Source organism: Prinia subflava, chromosome 4, assembly GCF_021018805.1.
Source record: "Prinia subflava isolate CZ2003 ecotype Zambia chromosome 4, Cam_Psub_1.2, whole genome shotgun sequence".
NCBI classification, from domain to species: domain Eukaryota; kingdom Metazoa; phylum Chordata; class Aves; order Passeriformes; family Cisticolidae; genus Prinia; species Prinia subflava.
Window position 1 is genome coordinate 58657611 of NC_086250.1, and position 13004 is coordinate 58670614.

At 41.9% G+C, this 13004-nt stretch overlaps 1 protein-coding gene across 1 annotated transcript in view; it reads right to left on the reverse strand.

Annotated features, from left to right (window-relative positions):
* Window positions 1–13004, reverse strand: part of GRAMD4 (GRAM domain containing 4) — a 74621-nt gene that overhangs the window by 37223 nt on the left and 24394 nt on the right. Inside the window, exon 3 of the mRNA XM_063396830.1 lies at window positions 5618–5738. Within this exon, the coding sequence (XP_063252900.1) occupies window positions 5618–5738 (121 nt within the window). The remainder of the gene's footprint in view (window positions 1–5617; window positions 5739–13004) is intronic.

Here is a 13004-nt window from a genome sequence, read left to right on the forward strand (position 1 = left end):
GCTGGGCACACAAAAAAGGCAGAAACAAGCACAACCCACGTACATAACACAGTGTGTAGGTGGTATCTGTTCAAGGCTCTGGAGGAGCTCAAACAATACATCCCTCTGGGCACTGCGCTGCCTTTTGGTTCATCAGTCTCATGAAAAAGCAGTGTGACAATGCAACATCCTCCAGCACTTGGGCATCTTCATGTACACCATCATCACCTACATCATCAAGTACATGCTTTGTCCAATGACAAGGACAGATTGCACAAGCCAGGCTCAGGCCAGGGATCAGCCCAGGACTCCAGCCTGCTGCTGTACTGGGATGGAGTCACACCCTCTCCCTTCCCCTCATCTCAGGAACCTCATGCTATTGGAAGCCAAGTTGAGAGTAAGCAAAAGCCCAACCTATCTCCTCCACCAGTCAGAGCAGAGTCCTTGAAGATGAGAAATGGAGATCTGAATGCTCATGAGTCTGTATGGAGGCCTCTTGACCCCCAAACAAATGCTCTATACTGCTCATGATGGCCCCTTCCAACAGTGTTTCCAGGAAAATTAAGCTAGAGTTTTGGAAGAGGGGTTTTTGCCCAGGAAAGCTATAAATGAACTCAATATTGTTAGTATATAATATAAGTATCTTCGGGTATAAGCAAAACCTTTCCTACCCCTCTTAAGAAACTTTCTGTGTTTTTGAGAAGCCTCCCAGTCAGAAGTCAAACCTAGAAAAATTTTAAAATTTGTCACTAAGCAAATGAGAGCAGCTCTGGTGAAGAGACAGCTCTATAGCAAAGCTTGGACTCACATACTTTTATTGCATCATCTCTGGGTGCCCAGGATAAACATTCAAAATTTCCCACCAGTCACCATAGGCAAACCAGTCCTCATCACAGGAACTCCACAATCTCCCAGAAAAAGAGACATGTAAATCTCCCAGGGACACATTTTTAGTGGTAAGGAGTTCAGTATTTTAAACTGAGAGAAAGGAAGTTTAGAGGAAGGAGGAGAGGATGTGAGAAACCCAGGGTAAGCTCCAGTGCACAGCACCCTCAGCACTCACCAGCATCAGCACACTTTATTTCAGAGCACATGGTGCAGCGCTGGGATCCCTTGGCCAAGGGTTGACCACGTAACAAGGAATGGCTATTATGGCCCACAGCTGGTATTTGGGTATCTCAGATAAACACAGCAGCTCCTTACTCTCTTGCCAGGGTCTTCATCTGCTATGTAAATCAGCTCAAATCAGCTCTAGATTCCACTTCAGCATTTCTGAACCTAAGGTTCAGATTACAGGCTGCTAGGTCAGTAAGAAAACAGCAGAACCAATGCAGTGAATCTGTTCTTCTGCTCTTCCCTAGCTCTGCTACTGCAGCTGGTGTGACCCTCACATCAGGAGAAACTAAACTAAAGCTATTCTGCCACAGCTGGTAATTGGACTCTGGCGTAGCTTCACTGTCAGTTTGTTGCTTACAATTACTGGGATTAGTTGAGAAGATATTAGCATTTCTGTACAGAACAGGACTTCTCAGCATAGGTCTTTTGCTGCTCAGCACATGCTTGGCCTCTGAGGTTTAACACTTTCTAACATGCCAGTTCTACCTGAGAATCATGTATGGTTTTCTACAGCTCTACCTTCATATTCTGCTAGGCTGTTCTTAAAAAGAATCATCAGGTCAGTTATATCAGAAAGGAGCCAGAGAAAGTACTGTGGAATTAGTCACATAAACGGTTCAAAAAGGCACAAGGATGAACAGTGTGCCAGAGCAGAAATTTCAATGGGAAAGCAGCAGAATCCCAACTTCTTTTGTCATGTGGTATAAACATCATGACTGAAACTACTGATTTGGTAAGACCTTAAAGACTCCTGCCACAGACTGATGTATGGAGTGGAATGCAAAAACCCTTGTGGGAGAGGATTATACTTCCTTCTAGTACTCCTCATCCTCATGTGAGGTTGCTTTGATTTACCAGTTCATGACTAACCCCTTCTTTAACAGTCACCTGGTTTATTAACTCTCAGCTCGTGCTACCGGCTCCTCTTTCCTGAGCTGCTGAATTCCGCATTGCACAAGGTTTGAACACCTTTGAATTAGGATTAGCTAATATTTCATGTAAACCACAGCATGCACGTGTGCTTACACAGCACCTTGTGACACCAGGACAAAAGCATTGACATCTCCAAAACTGTCCTCTGAAGCAGGCACAGGAAGTGACATCAAGCAAGGTGTTCACCTCAAACAAAAAAGGTGCAAAAGCAGAAAGATGATTTTGTTGGTTGTTTTGTCTTTCAAATGCAAGAGCAGCAAGCACAATTTTCTTTTTTGTGAAGATACAACTAGGTTTTGAAATGGAAACACCAAAATAACTACTAATCTTAGCGTATCGCTCTAACTGCCCTGGGACACTAGTTGCCTTCCCAAACTGAGCCCTCAACTAGCCCAAGGCAGTGTTCACTTGTATTAAAAACTAGGTTATAACAACAAAAAGCCCTTTAAAAATAAATGATTCTGATTGTCCCAGCTCCAAGACAAAGCTTTTTCCAACCACAAGCACTGGAAACTCCAGCAGACTAAGCCCTTTGCACTTTTCATTCAGCTCGTGTTCCTTTTTCTGAAGGAACCCACATCAGTACCACAAACCCAACAGGCATATTTTCAGCATTCCTGTAATAAGGCTCAGAATGAGCCATTAGATCAAAGAGATTAAGACCATTCCCACACAGACAGGAAAAGCAACTTTAGCCCCTTTGGCTGGGAGAATCAGATGATCCCTCCCCCTTGCTTAAGACATTATCCAGGATCCCTTTCTCTGTGTGCCTCATCCTCCCGTCAGTCTGCAGCTTAAATCCCTTGCATTTCCAGGCGAGTTTTATTTGCATTTACAGCTCCGCACACGCTGCACAAGCAATTCCTCTCCATCTTCACATCTCCAGGTTAGATTACCTCTTTGCTAAAGAAGACAGGCATCTCAGATGCAGATATTTTCTCCTTCGAGACAACAGATTGCCTCCATACCTACTTGCTCCAGATTTCCCCTGCAGTTTGTAGAGGCTACAGTTAGGTTTGGATGTGTTTCACTGAATGTACTACTCAGCCAAACTGCACCCATGCTTGTGCCTACTAACAGCTGAATGGAGTTTAGAGAAAAACTTCAGCCAGGCACCTCAAATTACAGACCCACGCTGACTTGCAATGTATGCGTACATTACAGATGACATACAGCTGAGAGGAAATCTCTCCTCCTTAAATGTCCTGGCTAATGACACCAATACAAGTAGAAATATAGAAGAGGCAAAAAAAAAAAAAAAAAAAGTCAGAATCAAGCTGATAACAATGAACCACAGCAAAATTAAAAAGCAAATGCATGAAACTTTTGATATTTCCCTCACTAACTAGCAATTGCTTTGATTTTTGCATGCCCAGCTGGAGGAAATGGAGTACATGGACGTGGCAAACAGATTATGCAAAACCACAATCATAGCAAGGTGTCCTTAAGGAATTACATAGCTAAAAATAGTATGGAAATACTGCAGAGCAACTAGTCTTCCTAAAAAACACCTACTGCAGTGACAGGATTTAAAAAAAATAATGACCAGGCTTTCTTCCAAGGGCAAACTGAAGTGAACCACCTCACATTTCAAGAATGTTTTTCTGCACACCATTAGTTAGTTCACTTTTGGGAAAAAAAACAATAATGAAGCATTTTTAGTATCAAAAAATCCCAAAATAACTCAAAAGAAAAGGAAAAAGGAAAAGTAAGAACTCAGGAGCCATATGCAAAAGCTGAACTCCTACTACACTACAGCTGACAAATATGATGATCTATTTCATCCCAAAATTTTGAATGGAAAGTGGCCAATTAAGGGATAAGCTTTATCTTACTTATTTCTCAACCACTTTAGGATTCTTACTCTTGTTTTTATGTACAGTTACAACCAATTTGTCAGGACAACTCTGTAATTTCAGCTACAGCGAACATCAGGCTTTGGTGAAGAGGTGAGGGCTGGAGACACCCCTGGCTGACTCCAGCCACCCTGCTGAACCACCCCACTGACCTGAACTCCAACCATCTGCTCAAAGTTTATACAAAAGGGAGAACTTCTTTATCCTTCACCGTGGAGTTTACTACAAAGCTCTGTGCAAAGGAAAAATGATTCAGCTACAAGTAACAGTTGATCAGAAGTTTTTCAAATTGCAGCAGGAACCTGAAGACCACCAATATTCACAAACCTGTGTGCCCGATTTAGTTACTGTAAGAACACACTAGGAAGGAGAATGAATTGACCAGCCATGGAAGTGCCTGGGAGCCCTATCATGTTTTTACATCAAAAAGCATATCCTACTTCAAATCAGAAATCAGTTCTGCTAAATCCTACTGTTTCTGTTGCACATTAGATTGCATTGAGAAATCACATGTGTCCCATCTAGTTTAAAGAACAATTGTACAACAGGAGCTTAAGCAATGTATCTTTGAGGATGGAATGAGTACATGGTAACTCTGTACTGAATAGTTAAATAAAAATCAAGTAAATAACTGAAGCTAACAAGGCAAGTCAAACAGATCTTTCAGTTTTTGCCTGACATTCCAACCATGATACCTCTTCCAGGTATCGGTGGAAGTTGACAGCAGCTTGTTATAAATTCCTGCCCAGTCTCCTTTATCAGGTCTCCCTCTAATACATATCAAGGGGGGGGAAACATCAAAGAAATATTGCCAAGTGAAAAACAAGTCAGAAAATTAATGACAAATCCTTGACAACATACTACAGATAAAAACCTAAGTCTTGTCATTAGATTATAGTCTAGAAATTGAACAGAATCTATAGTCTTGTTATTTCTAACCCTTAGAAAATATCTGACAAGCTTTGAACACATAAAAACAACCCTCATACTCTGAAGTTCAAAACCAAAATATTAAAATGGCCATTCTGGGAAGCAACTGTGCAACAATTCTTACTGGTTTATTACAGAGATCTCTACTTCTATCAACTTACTTTGTTTTCCATTTTTCTGTTTTTAACTATCCTGTCTTAAAAATCAACCTGTTCAGACCTGATGAGATAAAATCCCCAAAATCTTGCAGTTGCCTCTAGGCACGAAAGAAAACTTTTTCTCATTATACACACATATGTACATATATATAAGCATAAACCCAAACAACTAACACTTGAAATCTACACTCTTCTCTGTATTTCTTACACCACATACCAATAATACACATAATGTTAAGAGACGTGTTTTAAGATGTATTATCTGTTGAAAGAGCTGCCACGAAAGAACTCATAAAATGAATTCATAAATCTCTTCTTAGCAATTACTACTAGAAAGAAAAACACCTATTGCAGGCACATGAAGGTTGACTTAGCTCTAAGACAACCTGCAGACGTCAACATCAAGACTTCAACTACGCAGCTTTTGTCACATAGTGAGTATGTTGTGAGGAATGCAAAGAGGAAAAAATACACAAGTGACCCAGAAACCCTGGGAATGCCTTTATGTTCTTCCTGGGAAGCATAAACCCACCTACTATCTGCACATCAGCACACCTCAAAATTCTGATGCTAATTTCTACAGTTAGAGAAACATTGCTTCAGAAGGCCTAAACCACTCCTCTCTACAGAGCACTTTATACTTACGTAAGAAGTGTTTTTCCAGTAAGGCTATTTCCAGGTGACCTTTGATCTCATTCAGCCTGTCAGACTCAGCTCTGTTAAAATCCTGGACTCCTGAAGCCATGGTGATGGTCCCTGGACCAGCCTATAAGAAAGCCAGAACATTACTGAAAGTTCAGAAGGATATTTTTTTTGGTGTCATTTAAATACAACAACTGACTTCTAGGGCAGTAAAGAAACAAGCATGTGAGAAACATGCAAGTATCAACAACTCTACATGCCTCTTTCAGCATCAGATTACCAAAATAAGTGAATGGAAGCTAATCAAATGTGAGTTTACAGAACACACTTCGACACACCTTGGGAAGCTACAGAAAACAAATATTTCCCACCACCACCCTTACCAGTTCTACTGCATATTCTTTAAGCCCTTCTGCTGACTAAAAAGCCATATTTATACTACCCTTTTCCTCTTCCCATCGAATGAACAGTCAATGCTGCACACTTTAAACATCAAATTGTGAACCCAGCAGAAGTAGAACTTTTCTAGGTAATTGCTCTCAGCAAGGAAAGGGTTCCCCACTCCCCCACAACCCAGTTACTGCAGAAGGATGTTGTTGGTGCCCAGGAGCTCACACTGGCAGGCTAGGAGAGCGGGAAATCAGAAGATTGCATGCCTCAACAGATTCACCAGCACCCCTTGAATGAACTCAGCAGAATATTGAAAATACTGCAGAAAGCAGGAATTAAAAGGCAATTTGATTAATCAGGGAGACCACTGACAACCAACACCTCCATGAAGTAAACACAGAAAAACCCCAAGCCCCCCCAGCAGGAGGCAGGTGATGCCTTCTTTCTCTCACAAAGTGGGCATTTTCAGACAGCAGGGAAAAGGGTGGGTGAGGGCATCTCCTGGGTAATGGTTGCTCAGCACTTGTGTACAGTCCCCACTAGGTATGAAAAATCTGTCAATGAGAATTACAGGAGCTTCTCTAGCATCTTATACTCAAAACCAAAGTGGTAGATTACAGAGGCCTACACCTCAGAAATTATCTCAAGACAAAAACGAATTTCATTACTTATCTTACTATAAATTCAAGCAATCTACAGGATACATTAAATTGAGACATTTCCTATGTTTTAGGAAAGATGTGCAGAAAGCTTACTGATAGCTCAGTATTTTCACAGTTGGGATTGATTTGCACTTTCAAGATAAAACAGTGTGGAAATACCTATTAAACATCTGTTTTCTTGTTTGAACTGAACAGATGCTGAGTTTCAGTCTCAGAATTTGTCTGTCAGCACTCTGTTTCAGTTACTGCCCAGCATTTACCTAGCACCAACTCCCCACCTGGCCTTGCTCAATGCAGTGCCAAGCAGAGATGCTATTTCCAGTCCCTGAGCTGCACCCACCCACACAGCCCTCTGTCAGCACTGCTGGCCTGATGAGCAGCAGAAGCTGTTAGCTCAGCAGCAGCCTTGGGCTACTTCCCATTTTGGAGCCAGCACAAATCGTGCCACAGCAGAGAGGGACAGAGCCCAGGGCAGCCCTGACACGGGGAGCTGCAGCACAGCATCCTCACCATGCCCCACATTTCCCCTCCACTCCTGCCTTTAGCCAGGGAGGAGCACTGAGAGATGCCATCACAACTGCTCCAGCCACTGCACAAGATTATCAGGGACTGTTTTCAGATGAGCACAGGATGTGAATTAACCTCTGTGCTGATCTCTTATCTACAGAGCTGGGTTGTGTTTATTCACGCTGCAAGATTTAGTGCTATCACTTGCCAGACGCTTGGAGAGCCCCAAGGAGGATGGTGTGGCTGAAGCCAAAACACAGCATCCTTACAACACACTCCATGGGCAGCCACAAGGGAAGTGTTATTAAAATACAGACTGCTGCCCAGGTGTTAATGCACTTTTCTGTATTGTATACCCACATCTAGCCTCTAGGGACAATCTCTGCTCCCAGCGTGCAGGAGATCACAGGGAGATGTCTAAAGAAACAGCGCCACTGCTTAAATATTTTATTGATAAATAAATAAAACCACATACAGGACAAAGAGCAAGGTGCTGTACTCAAAAGGAATGTGCCTGGACTCTGGGCATCAGCCCTGTGCTTAGACAGCAGCTGGTTCCCACCCCATGTGAGAGAGGACAGGAGAAATAAAGGGGCTAGCAAACAACTAAGCAAATTCAAGTTTTCCTCTTCATCGAAGATATTTTACCCAAAGATGTGCTGCATTTCAGAAATCCATCTAGAGAACCGGCTCTGCTTTTGCTTCTCAGAGATGTTGAGTCAATAACTAAAGGCCAAGGTACCTTAGCTGTGCCTCTAAGGAAGAAGGGAAGAGCAAGAGGTGCGTAGCACCAGGGAGAGTGATACCAGTGTAACATGACTCATTACTGGAGTTTCCAAATACATTTATCAGCTAAAGCAATGGATCCTAGCACTGACACCCACTGAGGGGTAAAAAATCAGAAGGTACACATCTTTAAACTAGCTACAAAAGGTTACAATGAACTTCTAACTTAGAGAGGAGAAAAAAGAGAAAAAAAATCCAGTGGGTTAAAACATAAGGCTGCTCACTAGAATACTAGGAGAAAAATCATGTAATTAACATGTAATAATAAAATGGTTGATTGAGATACACAGTGACACAAGTTTGGTGGTGCATCCAATTTCTAAAATTAGCATCACCACAACATTTTATGACTACCATTTAGAAACATTCAGAAAAACTGAGGACACCCGGGACAGAGGTGGGGAAAACATTTAAGCAAATGTCTCTGCCACAGAAGTTTTTTCCCCACAGCAACACATGTAAGAAAACAAGAAATAAGGTCTCTACATTTGCTGAAGGTCAACTGCCTGCCTCTGAATTCAAAAACATCCCTCTGTCTGAAGCTAGGATATCTGGCTAAATTCACAAGTTAACAAAATCCTTGTATGAATTCCAGTTTTATCTGGTTAAGGTTTCTCCTCTCTGCTGCCTCTGTAGGACAGCACTGGGACCCAGGCTGGGTTAACTACACAGCACTGTACAGATGTCCTTTCTAGTTTCTGACTCACAGTAAAAGCCTTGAAGGCTTCCACAGATTTCTGCTTTTCCTTCTGCCTCTCTAGCTTCGACAGTATTTGACACAGGAGCCCTCTTAAAATGCTGGCAATCGTTATTACTTAGCCAGGACCATGAGCAAGGCCTGGGAGTGCTGAGGAAGACAGAGAAATGCCCGGGGTGAACATAGAGACAGAGGGGTTAAAGGAACACTCCTGATGATGACAGACTCCCTGTAACCCATTAGCAGAGTTCAGGGTTGCTTGTCCAAGCCACGTTCAGCTTCAGATCTAAAACCCACATCTCCCCACAAAAGTGTTTTTCATCTACACTTCAGGCTTTTCATAACAGCACGTCCCAGCCCGAGAGGTCTCTGCTCTCCCTCTCCAAAACCCCTCATCCTGTGAGCCCTGAGATTTTGTTCTGTGTGCTGCCACTGCCACTGTACAGCCACAGAAAGGGTCCAAGTCACTTCCCAACTAACCAGTGTGGATCTGTCCTCTCCATCTGCAGCACAGCACATCTTCAGTATCACACAGAAACACAACTGCCCAACCAACTCAATGCTTCTCATTTCCTTCCACAACATCAGAGGTATGTGGATGATTTTTCTCTAGGAATATCTAAAAAAATGGTGGTCTGATTTCCAAGTTTGTCATGAACTTGGAAAGGAACAGTTCTCAAACACGAAGGATGGTGAGCAGTGAGAACACAACATGCCAACCCCCAGGGGCACAACCATCCACTCCAGTCACTCCTCAGAGCCCAGGAAGTGCCTGGGACACAACACTGGGAAGAGGTAATTTAACATAGAAAATTTTAACTTGCATTCATTTGAGGAAAAAAGAGGAGGGGGGAAGTCTTCAGCAACACAACAAACTATACGGCTTGTCTCACAAAGTTCTAGCCTCCTGAGTTTTTCATCTGACACTTCATGTGCATTTCCTTACTTCAAATTATTAAAGAGATCCTCGTGAATGCTGCAATTACCTACTGTAAGAAAAGGAAAAACTCAACAACACTGCTTAAGAATGAAAGCATCTGCATGAATAGTTAATCCTTTGTAGCTATTCTTGGAAGCACACCCATACTGGCATGCTCCTAAAACACAGCTATATTCTACATAAATTTTTAAAAACCTAGTGCTAGCCAGCTTTAGAGACTTTTAACTTCTTCACTGTAATGTTTGCATCATGCTTTATACCTTCCAATCACTGTAAATGAGATGACCAATAGAACAGTATTTAAGGTTGTAATTGACATGTGTCAGGAAAAACCAAGCTGTACTGCAAAAGCAATTAAAGTAATGTTTTCTGTACCACAATAACTCAGATTTAATCCTAGCACACTGGCAGGGAACTTGCATAAGTAGATTAGGCTGCTTTCAGTACAATATGCCAGATACAAGAGAGCTTTACTAGTAACTCTCACTGCCAGGTTAGTGCCAGCCTCTACAGTTTAAACACAGTTTGTTCTTTCTCCACTCTGAAGGGGATGTGATCTCTCTGCACTACATTCATTCATATATCTGCAGGCAGAACTGGATCTTGTTCCCCCTTCTGTACAAATAGGAAGGGCAGCACTAATAAAGGGGACGTTAATTACTACGCAAGCAACATTACCTCAATTTCTAATGTCACAACAAATCAAATGCTAATTGATTTGGAACGACCAGGTTCCTCCCTCTTCTATTTTGCAATTGTGGTGTTTTCTCACAACAATGCAGAAATAGCAGTGCTGCATGCAGTGTCTAATGTCCTTTGCCTTAAAAAAAAAAACAAAACAAGCAACCAGCTACAGTAAAGGGAGAACAACAGAAGAAATACAGGAATCCGTTCAGGAATTGAAAGAGATGTTTAGCAGAGAGCTAAATTTGTTAACCAGCACTGCTGTCTTGGCAATGATCTGATTACAGTGCCCAAACACCCACAGGGACCTAAGAAAGTATCTCCTATTCAAGGCATATCTGGTAGCTGAGGCACTTAAATGAGAGGGGGAAACCCACACAAGCAGTCAGCCTGTAAGCTGAATCTGAACAAGTTCAAATTAAGACACCTTTTTAACAAAAACTCTCAGAAACAACTGAGAATTCAAAGAAAAATATAAATCCTTCCATCTCCAGAGTCTTCCAACCAGGAGCTTTACCTGAACACAGGCTGGAATGTTTATTATTGAACCATATAGGTAAAGCTCAGTTTAAAGACAAAGAATACTAAATGACCTAATCTGGCCATCCTTTCTGTCTTTTTACGTGTACGACTTCGGTAAGGCATGTGAAGTGTTGGGACTAAGTGTCACTGCACAGTCTGTGGCCTGGGACTGAGCATTCACTTCATTTGCTGGAAGTGCAACAGAGGATGATGCTCTTCCTGGCAGATGGTCAGGGCTCTGCAATCACAAGCTCTTATGACAAGGCTTTTTACTCTGCAGCCTCCATTTGCATCAAGTTTTTGCACACGCCTGTCAAGTTCAGATACATACCTAAAGAAGAGGCACATTTTTAAGTGCACAGAAGCATCCTTCATTCATATGACTGCACTGTGCTGTTCTAAGAGACAGAGATTTTTCCTTAAAGCCTCCATAATGATTAATACACCAGGGAAAAGGAAGGGAGAGGGGCAAAGATGAAGTCCTTGTCTAGGGAATGGCTGACAGTGAAGATGCAGATAAGGAGACTAGACTAGGACTCTAATTTTGTGTGCCTATGTTCAGTTCCAAGCCACCAATCTTGCTCTTTCAAGACCATGAGTTCTGTAGCCAGATTTTAACAGAAACAATGAAGGAACAGAAGTGGAAGCACAGTACAGCTCACATCTATCTGAAAAGACATGTAGCCTAACTTCCATTTGCACAGAAGACTTGAACTGTTTTTTGTGTGATTTCAACAGTTTCCCAAAGGTATTAAACAGGAAAAAACTAGTAAGACTTGGTCTTCTCATGATCAGTGTAATACAAGTGTAAATACTAAGTTGCTTACAGAGCCTATAAAAGAAAAACACCCTGTACAAGCAATTAAAGTTACGAGTTTTAGACACTGAATTAAAACTAATTCAGGCACAACTCAACTATATAATCTCAATGAGAAAGACAAATACCTTCAGAATTGCACTGTTCTCCCAACCTCAGACACCACTACTTTAATATTGATTTAAATACATAAGCATTACTTTCTTTACTCTTGGCACCTCTGCAGCACAGGGGATTATTTCTCCTCCCTTCATTTTAGGGATGGGCAGCAGTGCTTAGTGAGCAGATGCCTGTGAGGGCCAACTGTTAATCCCTCAAAATTCCCATCTGAAATTTATCCCTTATATGTCAGACCTTTTTCCTCATACCAATTTGCTTATTTTCCTCATATCTGTAACACAGCTGCTGCTTTTAGGCTTTTCCAGCACACACTGGGTTTGGAGCTCCCAAACATCAGGAGTGGGGCAAAACAATTTTGATGCCATTTCTCCTTTCCTCTTTCTCCTTCTCCCTGATTTTAAAGAACTGCCCTCAACAGTATACCCAGGACTTACACTACAGCAGCCTAGGGTGGTATGTAATCAGTCAGGAAGTGTTTCACCAAGTTCCCTTCTCAGCACACAGAACTCAACATTTTGAGAAAACAGAGACCATCGCCGTAGATGTGCAGCTGGTTAAGGCTTTACAACTATTCAAAACTACAAGTTTGCCTTGCTGTGCCCTCAGCTACCCTCCCTATCATCCAGGGGCTACTATTCCCCTGAAGAAATACAGACAATATTACCTGGAGTTTAAGGCAGATCTTTCTGTAGCCTCTAGCTCTGCCATCCAGATACCTCTGATAAAATACCAAAGGCATCTAATATATACCCACACAAAATACAAAGCCTTAGGTTTCATGAAAATAAGCCACTATTTACCTATAAAAAACTCACAAAATGCCAGGCTGGAAGGGCAGCAGCAGAGATCAGTCCCAGTATACACAATACTTACATCTTAACAAATGACAGATGTCTTCAGCAGCATAAGAGCAAAGGAATAGCATTTAACAGACTTCCTTGTCTGACAAGCTTGAGGATTTACATACAACAGACTTTTTTGACCAAAACATGCTCTGTCATTGCCACCTGTTTGTTCCATGATCATAGGAAAAACATTCTGGCAAAAAAGCTCTCTGTAAGCAGGACTGTATGTAGTACCATGAAAGCCCACTTAAATTTAAAAAAGCTAATAGCTACAGAACTGGATACAAGCTGCCAACCCCAAAGAAGATGCATAAGCAGATACAGTTTAAAATCTTTTTGTTTACAGCTTCCTGTGAGCAAGCCCCACACTCCTAGAGATGAGCCTTCAGACAATAGTCTGATCACATTTTGGGGACAAAA